Here is an 18,113-nt window from a genome sequence, read left to right on the forward strand (position 1 = left end):
TGTGCCCGCTGCTATGACCTTCTTTGTGGAGCAGCCACCGTGATGTTCCCACAGGGATGAGAGCTCTCACCCCAGCATGCCCTGGGCCTGCAGTGGCCACCCACCGGTGCCCCTTCCTCCCGCCAGGATGGAGCTACCTAGGATGAAGCCTTTCTTCCCCAGGGACTCCAGAGCAGACCCTTCCCTTAGCAGAAGTCTGAACTCTGCCGAGGCCTGGGGAGTCCCTCCAGAGAGCAGCTCTTCTCAAGCTCTGAGTAACTGCTTGTCCGGATCCTTACGCAGAACAACCATTGGTCTCCCAGAGCCCCGTGCAGTGGGAACACGGGGTACAACTCCTTGTGTTTGGTGGCCCCCGGCATGTGGCCATCCCTGGCACACTGGGTGTGCTCTAAGCTGTGTCCACTGGCTGCCCAGGAAGGCATCTCCCATCCACTGTGGTTTTCAGGGGCCGTAATTACATCCCTTTCTTTCCTCCCATCTTCTGAGACAACTGAGACGTGAGTAAAGGATGTTAGCTTTATTAGGATAAAAGCTTGACTGGAGAGGTGGCGTGGCCATAGCCATAGCCATGGCAGGCTTTGCAGGAAGTCCCGCCAGAATTAGACGCCCCCCCCCCCCCGTCCCGTCACTGGTCCCTGCAGGGGCGGGCGCTGACCATGTCTTGGAAGAGAAAAGGGCACCCCATGCCGTGGGGCAGGCAGTCCCCCTGCAGGACTCCACAAGGTGCTGAGCTGAGCATTCTCGTCCGTTCTTCCAAGGGTGGCTGCTCAGTGAGTCGTCCTCCCCTCAGGGGGTTTGCGGGGGAGAGACCAGGCCCGGAGCATCCCTCGAGTGAGGTCCTCCACACGGAAACCAAAAGCAAGGGCAGTGGCCACTGCAGCCCCTCCACCCGTGGCTGTCAGAGCTCCGTGCGGACAGCGGCGCTGCCGTTCCAGGAACAGACCCAAGCAGGGCTCCCGTGCGCATGCTTGGGACTCCTGCTGAGGAGGCCCCGCCAGAGAGGACAGGGGCTCCCCTCCCTGGTGGGGTTGGCAGCGCAAGTACGAGGTCAGGGGGAGCTAGGCCTGTGAGTGGCTGCAGGAGTAGCGAGCAGCCCTCACGAAAGGGCCCCTCACTCCCATCGGCGACTGCGGGCCCTGGGGTCCAGTCCAGTCTGGTACGTGCGGTATCAGACTCCTGCAGGTCTGTGTGGTGCCAGCTCTGGGCCAGGAAAAGAAGGTGCCGGGCGCTGGGGGAGGCCCTGTCCTCGGGGCATCGGCGCCCGGTCCACACGCCTGCCTGCCTGTCCGGCCTCCCGGGAACCAGGCCCTCACTCTCCGAGGCTGGGCCAGCCTTGCCCCTCCCCTGGGACTGCTGCATTTGGGGCTTCGGGTGAGCTTCACCGGGTGCACAGAGCCCGGCCTGGGCCCGTGTTTCCTGGTGCATCTCAGGGACACTCGGCCCCTGGGCGACTGTCACTGCCCTTGGTCCCAGCAGTGGGGCCCTTCTGATAGTCGGCGGTTCTCTGTGGGCTGTGTTTGGACTTGTTTTCACTGTGAAGTGGCGTTGCTTTTAGTGGAATCACTCTGTTGATTTAAGCAGGTACCTGACTACTCCAGGTGTGAAAGGCCAGGAGCAGCCTTGTCTTCCCATTAGGGCTTCTTTTGGGGGGGTGGGGCGGGGGGAGCCCTGTGGGACGAATGAGGGTGGGCATGGGCCGAGGGTCCTTGCTGGGATCAGTGGCAGAGCGGGCTGCCCCATCCCAGCAGGTGGGGTACTGGTGGCAGCAGTGTTGGTGGCAGCTTTTCAGGTGGGAACAGATGGAACTGGAGCTCCTCAGACTTGCCATGTCCAGAGACTAAGGAGGAGAGCAGGTCCCCCCCAGTGCACGGGTGTAGTGTAAAGCCGGGGTCAGCAAACCTTTTCTATAAAGGGCCGTTCAATCAATATTTTAGGCTTTGCAAAAGCAGCCGCAGGTACGGAGTACCAAGTGGGCGTGGCTGTGTTCCCATAAAACCTTATTTACAAAAACAGGCGTGGACTGCATGGGGACGGCCACACGTTCCAGCCTCTGGTTTGAAGGGGCCTGTGTGAGTACAGCATTCCGCGAAGTTTCTTCTTAACATCTTGGAAGTGTTGGAGAATTTTACGTGGTACCTAAACTTGGAAATGTCATTTTAAATTCTGCCTCCGTTTTAAATCCCTTATCAAGTGAAATTAAGCTTTCTCCTCCCCAGTCGTAGCATAAAGGGGTTCTCTAGAAGATGCCCCACATTCGCCTCAGGCGTTGGGCCCCTTCCCAGCCCACGCAGGGCGCTCAGAGGCCAAGGGGTGAGCAGTGCTGAGACAGAGCCTGCAGGTGGCCAAGCCCTGCGAGTTGGGCCCTGGGTCCATCGTGGTCAGGGGCCTTGCCCTGGATCCCGAAAGACCACACTGGCCTGGAGCCCAGCCTGACGGTGGCTGCCTCGCTGTTTTCCAGATGCCCATCCTTATCCCGTGCCATAGAGTGGTCTGCAGCAGCGGAGCCCTGGGCGGCTACTCTGGAGGCGTGGCTGTGAAAGAGTGGCTTCTGGCCCACGAAGGCGGCCCGGCGGGGAAACCGGCATGTGGAGGGGGCTCCCGTCCAGCGAGAACCTGGCACGGGGCCCTGGGTGGCGCCACCAGCTCCCAGCCTGCTGGCCAGGATTGAGTGTTTGTAGTAACAGCTCGCTGGGAGCACGGCGGGCGGCGGCACTGCCACATTAAAGGGGCTGGAGCCGCAGGGGTGCCGCGTGTCTGCTCCTTCTTTTCTACATTTTACGACAAAGTGAGTTCAGAGACTGGCCGCCGTGCGTCTAACTTGTTCCCTTCTCTCACACTGTCACTGTTCCATTTCTAATACTGTTAAGTCAGGGCTGAGACAGCGGGGGGCTGGCAAACATGAGGGCGACTGCCCCGGAAGGAGGGGGCATCCGGCGTCCACCCCCTGCGTGCTCCCCGCCTGCCCTCTCCTCTTGGCTGTTGAAGCTGCTGGGATGATGCTGCTGGAGAAGAGGGGACGGGCCCTGGAAACAGGCGCTTACTGAGATTCTCCAGCCTTATTCTTCCAACTGCCAGAAAGCGAATGCAGGATGCATCCACTGGGGGTCATGTCAGTGGAAAGAACATAACCGCTTGCCAGAAAGATTTGGGAAAACAAACAGCTCTTGGCGCATGGGCGTGGTTGAAATGGCACCTCTCTGAGGAATGGAGTCTATCCCAGCCTTTCTCTGGACAGAAGGTGACGAGGGATGCCGACCTCTCCTTCCTGACACCTGACGTCGAGCCTGGAAGTCCGGGGTCACACACGAAGGCGGGTCAGCTCTTGTCACCGACGGCAGAGAGGAGCGTCTCCAGCACCTGCCGGGCACACGGTCTGATACTTCAGTATCGTGTTGTCGCTTTAGCGTTATAACTGACTTATCCAAAAAGCGTAAGGGAAACTTGTAGCTCTGTTTGTGGCTAAATAATATGATGTATGGAGAAAATAAACCATGCCCAAGCGTTCGGTAGGATGCGGTGTCTTTGTCGAGGGTGCCTGCGACGGTGTAAACAGCAGGGAGGCCTGAGCACTTGTCACCGGAAACCTGCGTAAAGATGCAGCCCTGCACGCGTGCAGTTTGGGTGTACTGCGTATCTCATGGCACCTTAATATCAACAAAAGAGCAGGCACCTAACACACACAAACTAGGCTTTTCTCGCCAGTTTACAATTTATTGCCTCCCTTTCTTAGGTCAGCCAAGTTAATTCTGGATTTTTTCCCTCAAAAATAAAATATGACCATTTCCGCATTCTCTTCTGATTGTGGTCCTTCTCAGGACTTCGTGACGGCGGAGTCGCGCTCCTGAGGGAGCTGCGTAGATGTCTGATCTTCGGATGGGACCCTGAGTCTCCCTGCTGCGACCGTCCATTCTCACGGGGGCCCTCGGCTCGGCGAGCTGTGAGAATTGTGAGTGTCTCCACGTGCGAGCAGAGGGCCTGTTTCTCTGTCCCGATGTGTTGGGAGGACGAGTGGGGGACCTGGGGTGCCCTTCGCACTTGGGGGCTGTGAAGGTGGTTGGCTGCGTCCCGAATTGTGTAAGGAAAGTGCTTTGCTCCAGTGACTTGACAGTCCCACGACCCCTCCTCTGCCCGGAACGGAAGCGCAGGCTGCGGCCCGGCCCGGGGGCCTGGGTGCGGGGCTGTCTGTGCGCTTCCAGTAGAGGGCGCCACCGTGGTGCCCTGGGCGGCGCTGGGGAGCCCCGGCCCTGCTTCTGCTCAGCGACGGATTTGAAAGTGGGGTAGGGTAGAACTCCGATCCAGGTGCCCTGCTGCAGTCCCCGGAGCACGTGCCGTCCAGGCTGCCAGCAGGCGGGCAGGCCTCTCTGCGGTGCGGTCAGCCCTGAGGACACATCGCAGGCCCCATACCCTCTGCACACGGGCTGGGCCTCGGCCTGGAGAGTAGGCGTCCCTTAGGGGGACGGGGAACTCCCGCTGTGATCTCCAGATCCTCAGGCGGCCTCCGAGCGAGGGTCCCGGGCTGTGCAGCCTGCAAGGGCCCGGCCCGCCGGCGAAGCTGCCCGAGGGGACCCTGCAGCTCCGTGGCCTGGCGCCACCGGTTTCGGCTGCGCCCTTGGGGCCACACAAACCCTGCTCTTTTTCCTGCTTCCCGGGGCCTCCTCAGCCATCAGAACACGCTTGAGAGACGCCCCGGGCTCCCACTGGCAGAGCCGTCTCCCCAAGTGCGGGCCACAAACCGCTCCAGGGACAACGGGCTCCGAGAGGCCGCCTGGAGCCGCAGCCGCTGGAGGGGCAGCAGGTTTGTGAAAATGCAGAGGACGGGAAAGGCCCAGGGAAACACGAAAATATTTTCCCTGTGAAGAGAGATGTTGAAGCAAGGAGGCTGAGTCCTTTCGCCGCGGCCCCAGGTCCCCTCACGGGCAGGTTTCCCTCCATCCAGTGCCGGGCCTCGACCCGCCAGCACCAGACCTGCGGGGCAGCCACTCGGCCAGCGCGTGCTGTGTTTGCCATTCCCGGACACCCGGGTCGTGAAAGATTCAGAAATAATATTTGTTTCTGCAGAAGCACGCGTGTAATGAAATAACTGCCCTTGACCACGCGGGAGGCTGGGCTGCGAAGGGTCATCGTGTTCTTCTCCTGGTGCTTTTCCCACGACGGGCGGGAGGGTCACGTAGACCCACTCGCTCGCCGCGTCTGAGGCTGCGGGGGGGGGGGCGCGACGGCAGAGCCTGACTCCCTGGCGCCCGAAGAAGAGGGGCTGGTGCTGCCGAGGGGCAGGGGAGGTGCGGGGAGGGGTCGGAGCCACTCGGGCAGCCAGGCCTCTGGGGAAGGGGGCGGGTCCACCGTGGAGGAAGTTGGTCGGGGTTTTTAACTCGAGTCCGCGCACAGCCAACACAGACAGCAGCCGGCCGGTGCGGCGTGGTCACTGCCTAGCAGCACTGTCGTCTCCAGCTCGAGTCTCTTCGGGTGCCCGTTCCCACCCAGGGCCTCGCGTTTCCACCCCGCATTCTTCCTTAGGCAGCACCTCTGCTCTGAGCAGCCAGGCATGTCCAGGGAGGGAGTCACTGTTCCTTAACCTGTTGTGAACAGCAGTGTCATCCCAGACCGAACTTCCTTAGAAGCGTCAGCGTGGGAGAGAACCGAGCAGGCGGGTGGCCCAAGAGCTCTGGGAAGCGGTGGCGTGGTCGGGTGGAGCCCGTGGGTTTAGGCGCTGCTCAGAGGAGCCCAGGGGGTGGGGAGCCCCGCTTGGCGTGTTTGTCCTGGCGCAGCCCAGGCAGGGCGCGCAGGCCCCGCTGGCCGCGTCCTCCGCACCCGCAGGCTCACCCGGGCTGCTGGCGCAGCTGCAGCTATGCCACAGGCAGCAGTGCCAGCTCGAGCCTCGGCCACCGTGGGAACAGGCAGGACGTCACAGCCGAGTCGGCGCAGACTGTCCACTTCACCTCAGAGCTTGCCCAGGACCTTAGTGCTGTTTTGATTTCAAGCTGCAATGGTAACAAGTTATCTTACCGTGGGGCGCACAGAAGGCTCCAGAGTCTGTTTTCTTTTACTCAGAAGAGTTTCCCAGAAGACCGGTCGGGAAGCTAAGCCTTTCCCTGTGGCCTCTGAGCTGGGACGCGCTTGGGCCTCCAGGTGCCTTGTCCGCTGGTAGGTTTTCTCACTGCCGTCCTGGCGGGGGGTCCTGGGGGTGGGCACTTGGATGCCCTCGGTGAGGACTGAACTGTGTTTGGCCTCTCCCGGCCCAAACAGGGTTTTTCTTTCTTCTTCACGGGCATTTGATTGAAGTTTGTTTAGGGAGCTGAAGTTCACATCAATTTTACCTGTTATCAGTTTGAAAGACCCTGAGATTTAAATGGAACTCTGCCAAGCAACCCCTGTCTGTCTGTCTGAAGGAAACAGGGTGGCAGTTGAAAGCCAGGCCTGGAGCCTGGAGAAACTGCAGGACCCAAGTCTCTAAGTGACTGAGGGCAGCCGTCCAGGGTCCTCGGACGCTGTGGCTCCAGATGCGGACAGATGGACGGCGTCTGGCCTCCGTCACCCAGGTCGCCTCCGGTAGGATCTGTGCTGGGCGGGCGGGAGTGGACGAGGACGCGAGGACGGCGCCTTGATGGATGAAAGGGTGTCGTTAACAGGCCTTTAACGTTTCCCATTCATGTCTTTTTCACTGAAAAAAGCCACAAGAAAAATATTCCATGTGGACAGCAGTTAAGATTGATCCCGAAAACATGGTGTTAGTGCTCCTGGCGCCCGCAGGGACCTTCCCACCTAGCAGCTTGCTTGCAGCTGCCACTTTGGGATGGGGGGGATGGTGCTCGGACTCTCAAGTGGCCACAGGATACAGGACGGACTCTCCCAGTGGTCGTCAGGGACTCCGATGCGGCGGGATGCTGAAGAGGAGGGGGCAGGATCTGCCACCCCAGGCTCCGAGCTGGCTCCAGGGAGCTCTCCAAGCGGCTATGCCGGGTGTGTGTGTGTGTGTGTGTGTGTGCGTGCGTGTGCGCACGCGTGGGCACGTCTACACGTGTGTGCATGTGTGTGCGTGCACGTGTGCCTGTGTCTCGATGCCAGTCCCGGGGCGACGGAGGGGGGTAGCCAGGGATGGAGCAGAGGGGCTGGGAGCTTCACCTCTTCTTTCCTTGTTTCTCAGGTTGGGCCATCCCCCTGGCACACACAGCACCGCACGCACACACACATCAGGGTCTTTCTTAAGTCTTCCCGGCACATGTCACTCTTGTTTGGTTCCCAAACACGAGCAATATGTGTGCTTCCAGACTGGTTTGTTGACTTAAATTAAGAAAACCCCAGCTGGAGAAGATATCGGTGTCCAAGCATTAAGCAACATGTGATATTGTGCAAAAAGTATTGCTTTTGCGTGTTCTGATCGCCATGATAACAGGGCGGAGCGGACGCACATGTGAGACTTCTGGCAGGAAGCACAGGCGCAGGTGCGCGGCCGAGCTGCGGGCCCAGTGGGCAGGTCTGGCCCCGGGGCTGTGGGCACGTTCTGCACAGGGGCAGCCTCAGCCCCCCCTGGGCCTGTGAGGGGCCTCTGAGGGGCCTGTGGGCGGGGGGGTCTGGCCCCAGCTGGAGGAGCAGAAAGCTGAGCCTCAGATCCAGCTGAACTTGGGCTTGTCCCCCCAGCTCCTGTGAGCAGAGTGGGTGCAAACACGTGGCTCATCACCCCGAGCTCAGGGGCCCCTCACGGGCGATTGTGGACCCCTGGAGGCCCGGGAGGAGGGGAACGCGACACGGCCTGGCCTGACGGCCAAGGGGGCCGGCACAGCAGGTGTTTGAAGGCCCAGAAGCCAACAGAGCCTCGGAAGAAGTGGTGGCGGTCAGGACGTGGGGGCAGGGCGGCTACAGTTCCATTGAGGAAGGTCGGGCTTGATGCGGTTGGGAGGCGCTTGACCCCGCTTGCTTCTGTGACAGGGAAGCTCTGCACGTGGCAGGGGGTGCTGGCCTCGTCTGCAGCCTCTGACGGGAACCTTTAATCTGCTGCTCTCCTGAGCGGTGGCCGAGGGCCCCTCGCTGCCTGTGTGCCACCCAGAGTGACCACGCGCCGGCCCCGCGGCCCCCGGGCAGCGAGGAGGAGCTGCTGCGAGGCCAGCAGTGCAGCGGCCGGCCAGGAGACAGCAGCTTGGGCACGAGGGAGCGTTCAGTTCCAGAACGTGTACTTTTGTTGGGATAAACTCTACGTAACCTGGGACAAAAGCAGTACGAAGCGATTTTAAACCTCTGGGGCCCTGAGAAAAGCCAGGTGCTGTGTGTGTCTGACAGCCCTGAAGCCCTGCCCTTCCTCTCTCCCCAGGAAGGGAGGAGAGGTGCAGCGCGGTCCTCGCCCACCTGCCTCCACAGCGACGGGGACTGGCGCCGTCCCTGTGCTGCCGGACCCCCAGCCGGGCCGTAGGAGGCGCACTTCCTTCCTGCCGCTGATCTGGGAGAAGCACAGCCCCTTGCTCCCCCCAGGGAGCCCTGGGAGTGTGTGCGCCATCGCTTACTCCCGGGCCGGTTGTGTCCTCCAGCTGTGTCCCAAACACACACCTCTGGCCTCCACGTGACTTTAGCCAAAAGCCTGCGTCCAGTCTGAGCTGAGAGCCCAGCCCTGCTCACCTGCCGCGGGGCTCCCACACCGTCTCCAGGCCGAGTGCCTCGTGCCAAGCTGAGAACCACATTTATTTAAAAACTGCCTTTTCTTTGAGATGCAGAATGACACGTCTACGTATCACAGCACCAAGCGGCACGTAGCTGTCGGTCCTCTTCCCTGCAGACGCCTGACGTCAGTGCCAGGAAGCAATGTGACAGGTATTCTGCAGTTTCAGGCCAGTTGGTCTCAGATGTCGATGAACATATTTTCACAAGGAAAGCGTGGAAGTTCGTCGCGTGTTAGGCCTGAGCCTGCCAGGGTGCTGCCGGCCCGTTTATCGCCAGTGACAGCCTCCTCTTCTCGTCCCCAGCCCCCTCCTCACCCCCTTCTCCCCTCTGTCGTCCCCGCTACCCCCCAAGGGTTTCTCGCAGACCCCACTCCCGACACAGGTGTCTGCGGACTCTCCAGCCGGTGTCTGCCGTGCTGGTTCTGAACTCTCAGGCTGCTGCGGCCTCTGGGCTCCGTGCTGGGAGGACGGTGCCAGGCTGGAGCGTTCTCTCCTCGGTGCCCCTCGAGCTGACCCCTCTGTGCTGCTGTGCGGAAGGCAGGTGGCAGTAATGCCCGCGGGTGAGGAGCTGGGATCGGAGCCCAGTTTGTCCACTTCAGTGGCTGCGTTGTCCTGCGTGTGCCACGTGACCGCTCCACAGCTTGGTTTCTGTAGCGGATTGAATGGGGGCCCCAAAGAGAGATGTCCATGGGCAGACCCCTGGGACCTGCGCATCTGGCCTCATTTGGGAAAAAGATCTCTGCAAATGTGGCTCTGTGAAGAATCTCAAGGTGAGATCATCCCGGATTATCTGTGTGGCCCTAAATCCAATGGCTACCTCCGTCTCAGAGGCCAAGGGGGAGGAAACCCAAGGGGGAGGGAGGCCCTGTGAAGAGGGAGGTAGAGACTGGGACGATGGGCCACAAGCCAAGGTTGCCAGGAGACGCCAGGAGCGGCTCCAGGGTCCAGAAGGGGTCTCCCCCTAGAGCCTCTGGGGAAGTGCGGCCCTGCCGACCCCTGGGTCTCGGACTCCTGGCCTCCGGAGCAGCAAGTTTCCGTTGCTTTAAGCCCCCGGTCACTGGTACTTTGGTGCGGAGGCCCCAGGACACTGACACGGCTTCCTTATCCGTGTAGAGGGGTGTGTGGCACGTCGTCACGCTGTCAGGTTGCAGTGAGTTATCCCGGGAAGCCCTTAGCCCGCTGCTGGGAGCGTCCTGCGTGCTCGGCAGGCGGCGGTGGTGGAACCCCCCGCAGGCTAGCTGCGGGAGCCCTGGGGATGTGTGTGATCTCAGCAGCCTTATCTGCCTCGCCTGTGGACACTCGTCCACCTTGCGTGGGCTTCCTGAGCGTTTAATGCATCAGAGTCTCACCTTGCTCCCTTCACTTGCCCCTTGACCGTCATTTACAGTGAAGCCCGGGGGCAGCTCTGACATGGGTCGCCAAGGCCGTCCCTGAAGTGAGAAAGACTTGGCGTTGCCTCCTTTCTGGCTTGTTGACAACGGAGGTTGTGGGTTGTTGCGAACACCAGGATGGGTGTGCAGAGTCACAACAGACCTGTGTCAGGGTGCTGCAGGTCCAAGCAGTGACCCTTGAGAGGCTGCCCTGTGCAGGTGACACTCAGAATGTCTGGCAAGACTCTGACCATGGCCACAGCACTGCTTATGAACCATAAGCAGTGACAAAAATGACTCGCAAAGGCCACGCTCCCCGCTGGCCGGGCCGGCTCTGCGGGCCAGGGACGGCGTGCCAAGCTCAGCTCAGCCAGCGGGACACATCTTTGCTCAGGAGCCACCAGGTACGTTTGTGGTACCAGTGATGCCAGCATGGTGTCCTGAATCCACCATAAACAGGGCGATGCAGGGCTGATGCAGGACAGACCAAGTGGATCCATGGACCCAAATGGCAGGTCTGGAGTAGAGGAGGGTACGGATGACATCAGCCATCCCATGCAGAGATGTCCGCCTGGCTGATGGGTCCCAGAACTGCAGGTTTAAGTGTGAGACAGCACTTTATTATAAGCTGGGTTAAATAATAAAAAATGTGTAATTCTCTGCCTACAGCGTTGTGCAAAGGACAGGCGCGCGCACACACACACACACACACACACACACACACACACACACACACACAAACACACTCACTCTCCCTCTCTCTCTCTGTCTCTCTCTCTCTCTGCCGGAGGAGCAGGCCATTTTGTTGTAGGGCAGTTAGGTAATGTTAAAACGTGAAATTCCCCCAAACAATTGCACTTTTAGGAACTTACTCTGGGGAGAGATTTCCACGCGTATACAAGGCTACAGTTACAGGGATACTTGTCATACCATTATTTGTGACAGCAACAAGTAGGAAACTACATAAATGTCCCAAGGACACGGGTTGACTAAGTCATGATCCATCTGTACAATGTCAGGCAATCCTACCACTAAAAATGGTAACATGAGTCTGTGTTTATTGACATCAAAAAGAGGGCCTTGACTCACTGCTGAGTGATAAAGGCATGTTGTTCTATGAAACAGGTTTTTTTAGTTGGGCTTAAGAGTGTAAGACTGTGGAAGAGAATCCATCAGAGTATTTTCGTGGAGATATCTTGGTGGAAAGAGTTGGGGAGAATTGCTGTGTGTGTGTGTCTGTGTTGCTTTCCAGTGTTGTTAAACTTTTATAGAATGTATGTATGTATTATACAATCAGAAAACTATGATCCATGATTCTGTCCTAAAGATATATATTTACACATAAACACACATATGTATACATAACATATCTCTTTTTTTAAAGACCATCTGTGGAGTGGAGCACAACAGTGATTATCTCAGCCCGAGGAAATCGTGAGTAGTTGGATTTCCTTTTCTGTGCTAATCTGTAGATCCTAAATGTTTCCAGTAGAAATGGGTTATGTTTGTACTTATGAAAGCACATCTCTTTCCTCTATGAAGAAGGGTCCCTGGCAGATGTAGTGAGAAGACAACGCTGGCAAACGCAGTCTGGTCTCAGGAGTGGTGTGGCTCAGGAGACAGCCCCACCGTCTGTTTACCAGAGGTCCCCTCTCCACTTGCAGAGCAGTGAGGCCGTGGGAGCAGTGTGCACACTCCCTAACCAGGCTGTGTGGCACCAGTGTACATACGAGTTCGGCCCGGGGTGTGTCTCAGAGTACAGAATCATGGAAGGAGGTGTGGGTGAACTAGAAAATCAAGAGGGGCTTCCTGGAGGAGGTGGCGCTCGAGCGGCCCTGTTAGCTCTGGACAGGACATAGAGGGCATTTCAAGTGGAAGGAGCAGCCAGATGCCTTAGAGCAGAGGTGAGCACAGGTGGCTTTGATCCCTGCGATAGGAAACCAGGGACCAGCAGGAAAGTGGCCGTTGTCGGGCAGGGGGAGGACAGACACCCCTGCCGCAGCCCCAGGCACGAGGGGTCCGTTCTTGGTGGGTTTGGTGTGGTCACCAGTCAGGAAAGCAGTGCGCGGCAGTCATCAGCCCTGTGCTGAAAGGGGACACCTCGGATTCCAGCACCGCCGGCTGCATGGGGCAGGAGCCCCTCCAGGCCTGCGCAGCCCCACGCCCTCTGGGGGCTCTCCCTCCACCTGCCCGGGGGCGGCGTGCCCCTCTGAACCGCTCCTTGGCCCACAGAGTGTCGCGCGGCACCTCTGACGTGGGGAGCTGTCACGGGACAGGACAGGCTTTCCGGCAGGAGAGAGACCAGGAGGAGGGCGGGCCCGGGAGAGGACCGCGTGGGCCGGGCTGGGGGGGCCTTCTGTCCTCGGGGTCGGGACCCATGAGAACACAGTCCGCCTTGCAGAGCAGGCCTGAGCCGCGCGACGCCAGCCCTCTTGTCTCGGCGTCCCTGTGTTTTACATAATGTCGCCGTGTCTTGTTAGAGAGGCTGCTGGTCTTAGGGCTGACGGCGCTAATTAGTGTGAAACACTTTGAAAACACAAGGAATTCAGATGAGGAGTATAATTGGCCAGTCCTCCCGGTACTGACACCTTCACTGTGTCTCTGACGGAGCTGTGGCCTGACTTCATCCAGGAGATGTGGTTGTCCAGGCAGGGGGCGGGCGTAAGCAAGACGGGCTGTCCTTAGCCCCAGATGGGACGCAGTGCGCCCCGGGCTACCGTGGGGCCGGGAGGAGTAAGCTGGCCAGCCCGACTGCCTCACCGCCCCAGGACCTCAGGGAGCCATGGGGAGGGGGCTGGGTTGGCCCGAGGCTCCAGGTCGCGAACGGATTAGTGCCCACAGCCTGGTCGAGGCTGGGGGGAAGGGCAGGGCCCAGGTGTGGCCAGCCCCGAGGTGGCTTCGGGTCCTAGCCGTGGCCTGCCGGTCGGCAGCAAACCTGTTTGACGTCCCCTCTCTGGAGCAGAGCTTATTATGATGCCACCTTGCACTTCCTCCTGAGGGTGCAGACGGAGCTGTGAGGCGCCTGGCACGTGCAGTTTATCCTCTTTTCTTCTTTAAGAGATAAATGCAGGGTTTCCTTCTCAGTGGGCAAGTCACTCAGAAAAGATATCCAAGCCCCAGACCTGGACAACACTTGGCCTGACCAATCCACCCCTGGGTGTGGGTTTTCCACTGGCGTTATTGGAGAAAAGACGATCGCATGTTCTCTTTGGTGTGCTACTTTCTAAGGATGTATGGAGCTGTCAGCAAATCATTAATCTCTCTTTAAACCAGGGTGACAATATTTACATTTAAGATCAAGACGATGATTATCTGAAGAATTCCCCTGGAAGCTCTCCTCACAACTGGAGAAACACAGCAGCCAGTAAGCAGAGCCACATCCTGGGCCAAAAATAACAACGAGCTGGTCCCGGAGACCCAGACTTACCGAGGGTGATGTAGGTGAGGCCAGCGCCCGACAGAAGCTGGCCGGCTGCGGTCAGCAGGATGAACTCGGCCTCAAGAAAAATGACGGCCGAGCCACGCATTCGGTGACTGAGCACTCAGATACAGCTTGGCAGGTGTCTGCTTCGGACAGGCCAGCGACCAGAAGACATTCCTGTAAAGAACTATTTTAAACAAGAATCTGTGCCCAAACGAAACAAAGGACCAGGGCCCAGCCGAGGTGAAAAGCCAGCTTTCCAAGCATCCTGGGAGCATTCCAGCGGGTCGTTCACTCCGAGAGCGCCCCCGGGCGCCCTGCAGCCTTTGGCTGGGCCTCTTCTCAGCTCCTGGGGCTGAACAGTGACAGCAACGCTGCATATGGACTAAACCAGCAGTCGCTGGGTCCCCACGTCTGTGCTGTGGGAACGACCTTCTCGTGGCATCATCAAAAAGCACTTTAGTAGATAGGTAGCGTTACCGACAAAGGCAGACTTTATCGTGCTTCATCCAAGCCGACGCCTGTGACCCTCTGGCTTGGATGATGTAGGCTTCCCCTCAACAGGAAAGTTACGTGTTGTAAGTCATGAAGTCCAGGCTTGAGCCCGAGGCCTTCGCCTCACAGTCTGCATGACCCCGCTGTGATCAGTGCCCGTGCTTATCATTCCAGAGCCAAGTCTGGAGTAGGCCACACGTGTCTGTGCAAACTTAGCACGGACTTCGGTGAATGTTCCAGGAACTGAGAGAGTCCGTGAAATAGTGAACGGGACAGAGTCTGTGAGTCTTCATGCCATGACCCCGACAGCCACTGCGTGTTGCCTTGCAGAGTTAACACGCTCGGCTTCTGACTGCCGTTTCCTGCCCCCATCCCCCACCCCCCCGACTCCAAGCACACTCCACAGGAGTCTGTGGACCTGAGCGCAGAAGCCAGGCCGAAGAGTGTTCACGGCCCTGCTGTGTGAGAGCAAGAGCCCAGACGAAGCTGAGCGTCCATCCCGGCGGGAACACGCGTGCGCCTGCAGGTGTGTTCACAGGGTGAATGAAGTACTACGCGGCAGTGAAAGCGGACACAGCCGCGTGCTGTGACAGGCGTGACTTAGAAATGCAACGACAAGCAAACAAAGTGCGGGGCAAAAGGCTGCAGACGTGTGATACTAGTTTTATAAAGCTCACGAGCCTCAAGGGATGCATATCGCTTTAAACAAACAAATATACGCACGCACACGTACAATCATATACATACACACACGCGCGCGTATATACGATCAGACCTTTGAAAAAACACAGGAATGTGAACGCACAACTGAAGTTGTCGCCTCGGGGGCAGAGGCGGGAGGATGAACGAGCATGGGAACCATTGCTGGGACGCACTCAGGTAGGCTTGCGCCTTCCGGGAGGGCTCAGCTCGCACCTTCCAGCTCTCGGGCTGGCTGTGGGTTCACTGGTGTCCTTGTGATACTATTTCACGACCTATGTGCTACCCACATTTTCTTCTACTTTGTGTCAAATGTCTGCATCTTGAAAAACGCAAGCAGGTCCTTGAAGGCCATCGTTCTATACGCCGTGTGCCTGTTTCTGGGAGGCTCTTGGCACCGTGGGTGACTCCAGAAATGGTTCCCATTGAGCCCCGTGAACTAGTCGGGGCGGTGTCCTCCCAGTCAGCAGGAGGGTCCCCCGTGCGCACTCCTGCGGGAGGGGGCCGGCCTCTGCCAGGCTTGCGGCCCCGGGCGGCATGCACAGTGGGCGGAGGCCCTGCGGGAGGGGCCCCACAGCTTGTTTACGAGCCGCCCGGTGAAGCAGTCTGGGGGGCCCCCAGCAGCGCCCGCTCCACCAGAAGAGCCACCGCTCCCGGGAGCTCGCATCCCCTCCTGCAGCCCAGACGCTCGAGCAGACGTGAAGAGCAGGGACCCCCTGCCTCTCGGGGCTTTGGCCTGGGGATCCGCTAGCTGTAGGCCTTGGGCTTGGGAGACAAGGCTTGGCCCCGAGAGCTTTCAGACCCATAGCAGAGCAAGACACCCAGATGGGAGCGGCCCGCACAAACCCTCTTGGGCTTAGCGCGTCAGCTCGGCACAAAGAGCTTCACTTGCCCAGTTAACCACAGGCCGGAGAGCGAATTTTCAGAGGAGCCCGTGGAAGAGTGGGTGGGAGCGGGAGAGCCGCTGCTCAGGAGTGAGCCCCTGTCCTAACGGTGAAAGACGATTGGGCCAACGAGGGCCGTTCAGACTTAGGTTTGCTGGACATTTTCTCAAAAAGGAATCAAGTGACCCTGTCCCTTCAAGGAGAGCGACCAACAGTGTTTGTTACCAATGATAAAAATTTGTTTTTGAAGAAAAATGAGAATTTTGGGGAGCTTGCATCTGCCACTGTGAGCTTTACGGCTTCTGAGTACTTAGATTTTTCTGATGAGACTGGTGGCGACGTAAACAGATGTTACTTTTGTAATACTATGTAAAGAAATGCGTCAATATTTGGAAGATGTGTGTAACACAGTGAGCCAGTACTTCCAAATGACCGATGCACGGTGTCACAGACCCGGCCGTGGGTCGGGGAGCCCTGCACAGTGCAGGATGGAGGGACCGAGTTCAGTGAGAGGTTCGCTGCGCGGTTTCAGGTCCTGCATGGCAGCTGAACTTGAACAACTCTGTTGTCCAGTTTGGATGCAGGATCAGAGAAGAATATCTGCAGTTTACTGAAAAGGCTGTGAAAATCCTCCTCCTGTTTCAACTACGAGTCCATGTGAGGCCAGTTCCTCAACCAAGAGAAGGGATCACGGTGGTCTGAAGAAGACAGGAGAACCAGCTGTCTTCCTAAATGCCCGGCACTGGGAGATTTGCATACGCGGAAAACAGTGCCACCCTTCTTACTAAATTTTTTTTTTTTTTTTGCTTTGGAAAATAGAGATTTTTTAATTAAGTATTTGTGAACTTAGGCAAGTATATATATAATCGAGGTTTTGCTATTTTTAAACAATAAATAATTTTAAATTTGTTTTATTTCCTAGTTTGCTGTCAATAGATGTAACCCAGGTATCTATTGTTGTGGCCTCAGTAACTTTTCCGAGGGTAAAGGTGAAGAGAGCTCACGTTCTGTAAAGGGCTAGGGGTTGGGATGGCGCTGTGGAACAGCCCTGCTTCAGGATTTCATTCAGAAGGTACGTCCAAAGAAACGATTCCACCTGGGTAGGCATGGGAGCTTATTTCTCCATTAAAATGAAATACCAGGAACACGTCCCATTCCTGTGTCTACATTTTGTGCTGTGACATCCCCAAGCCACATCCCAGAGCAGGGATAAAACCAAGTTATTATTAAGCTGCATTATTTTGATGTTAGGTGGGTAGTTTACAAACCAGCTTTTATCCTTTTGTGTTAAGACTAAAACACCACCACTAAAAAAGAAATAGATTAAGAAAAAAAAAAAAACACACCTGAATTGCAGATGGATGGAACTTCCAGCATCCTTTCCGTCCGGATGTTCCCTGAGCGGGTGAGGGAAACCGGCAGCTGTTAGCCAGTGATTCTGTGTTTTGTTTTCTTTTTCACTTCATGTTTCGTAAGCGGTTTTTAACCAGGCCCCGTGAAAATGTATTATTGTTAGAAAACAAACCAAGAAACAAGGGATGGTAGTTTAGTACCGGGAAGTTAATTCTGGAGACCCCCGACCTTTGAGCAGCCACGTGGCTATTGATTTCCAATACCGTGAGGTGGCGTGCCACCCTAAGCATGGGGTCCAGCCGAGTCCAAACAGTTTCTCCCTTATCAGTTGAGTCCCTGAGTACTTGAGCATTAAGACAACAAATGTCCACAGTTGACGGCATGTCACATGGCAGCTGGGTGGACGTGCCAATCTTCTAATGAAGTCGGGCTGTTGGCAAACACACCAGTCATCACATATTGAAGGAGGCCTTCTTTTGTGTATTTCCAGCACTCTTGAGTGCTTCGAAAGATACCAGTTACATCATTGTCTAAGGGCCAGGCGCCGAGGGAGAAGCATCCACTCACTGCCAAGACAGAAACAAGCGAGACCGGAGTTAAAAGCAAGCTGGGGCTGCGTTCTGCAGGAGGTGTCAGAAATAGTTTTTCCAGTTGTGCTCAGTGGAGGCGATACTCTGAGTAAAAAGCAGTGGCTCCGGTGCCCTCATTTCTCCTGCAAAAAGAGGCATGTTAGTAATCCCTCGCTCCCAACTTAACTCGCTCCCTACGTGGAAGAATCGGTATCATTTTTCTTAATATTGAGGGAGGGAGAGCAGTCGATGCCTTTGGGTCTGAACTAAGGGATGCTGGCCTCCCGCTCATCAGCCGTGATGTGTGAAGCGGCTGAGTCATGGGAGACGCTCTTACACCCGGGCACACTCTGCCAGCTGCGTCCGCCCCAACCAGCGATGAATTACGGTTGCCATCTTGTATTGATTACTGAAAATGTTATGTTCACGGGAAGAAGATGCCATTGCTTTAAATATCAGCATTACTCGGGATTTTAAAGTTATTTTTTTTACAGAGACGTGTGGGAGAAAAAATTTTAAGCAATTGAAAGGAGTGAGGGGAGAGCAGAATTATTAAATCACAAAAAAATCAATTCTCAGTTCAGTCTGGCCAGACCAGCACTTCTCGGCTCAGGTAAGTAGTTTAAAGTCAGACACGTCTCTTACTGGACTTTTTACAAGAATGGAGAAATTTATAA

General features: G+C 57.1%; 1 protein-coding gene and 1 long non-coding RNA gene across 10 annotated transcripts in view; both read left to right on the forward strand.

Annotated features, from left to right (window-relative positions):
• MGMT (O-6-methylguanine-DNA methyltransferase) overlaps window positions 1–5,189 on the forward strand; it is a 285,335-nt gene extending 280,146 nt beyond the window's left edge. For 7 of the 9 annotated variants that reach the window (XM_029245271.1, XM_029245276.1, XM_029245272.1 and 4 more), the window contains one exon: window positions 2,459–5,189. In XM_029245271.1, the coding sequence (XP_029101104.1) occupies window positions 2,459–2,668 (210 nt within the window). In that variant the 3' untranslated portion in view covers window positions 2,669–5,189. The remainder of the gene's footprint in view (window positions 1–2,458) is intronic. The other 2 variants (XR_003797035.1, XR_003797036.1) reach the window with 2 other exon arrangements.
• Window positions 5,190–5,355: 166 nt separating this feature from the next.
• Window positions 5,356–16,855, forward strand: LOC114908759. Its single transcript, XR_003797037.1, has 3 exons — window positions 5,356–10,419; window positions 11,400–11,449; window positions 13,289–16,855. It is a non-coding gene; the product is annotated as an uncharacterized LOC114908759 (long non-coding RNA).
• Window positions 16,856–18,113: the final 1,258 nt, after the last annotated feature.

Source organism: Monodon monoceros, unplaced genomic scaffold (assembly GCF_005190385.1).
Source record: "Monodon monoceros isolate NGI ecotype Baffin Bay Population unplaced genomic scaffold, NGI_Narwhal_1 Super_Scaffold_4, whole genome shotgun sequence".
Classification (NCBI taxonomy): domain Eukaryota; kingdom Metazoa; phylum Chordata; class Mammalia; order Artiodactyla; family Monodontidae; genus Monodon; species Monodon monoceros.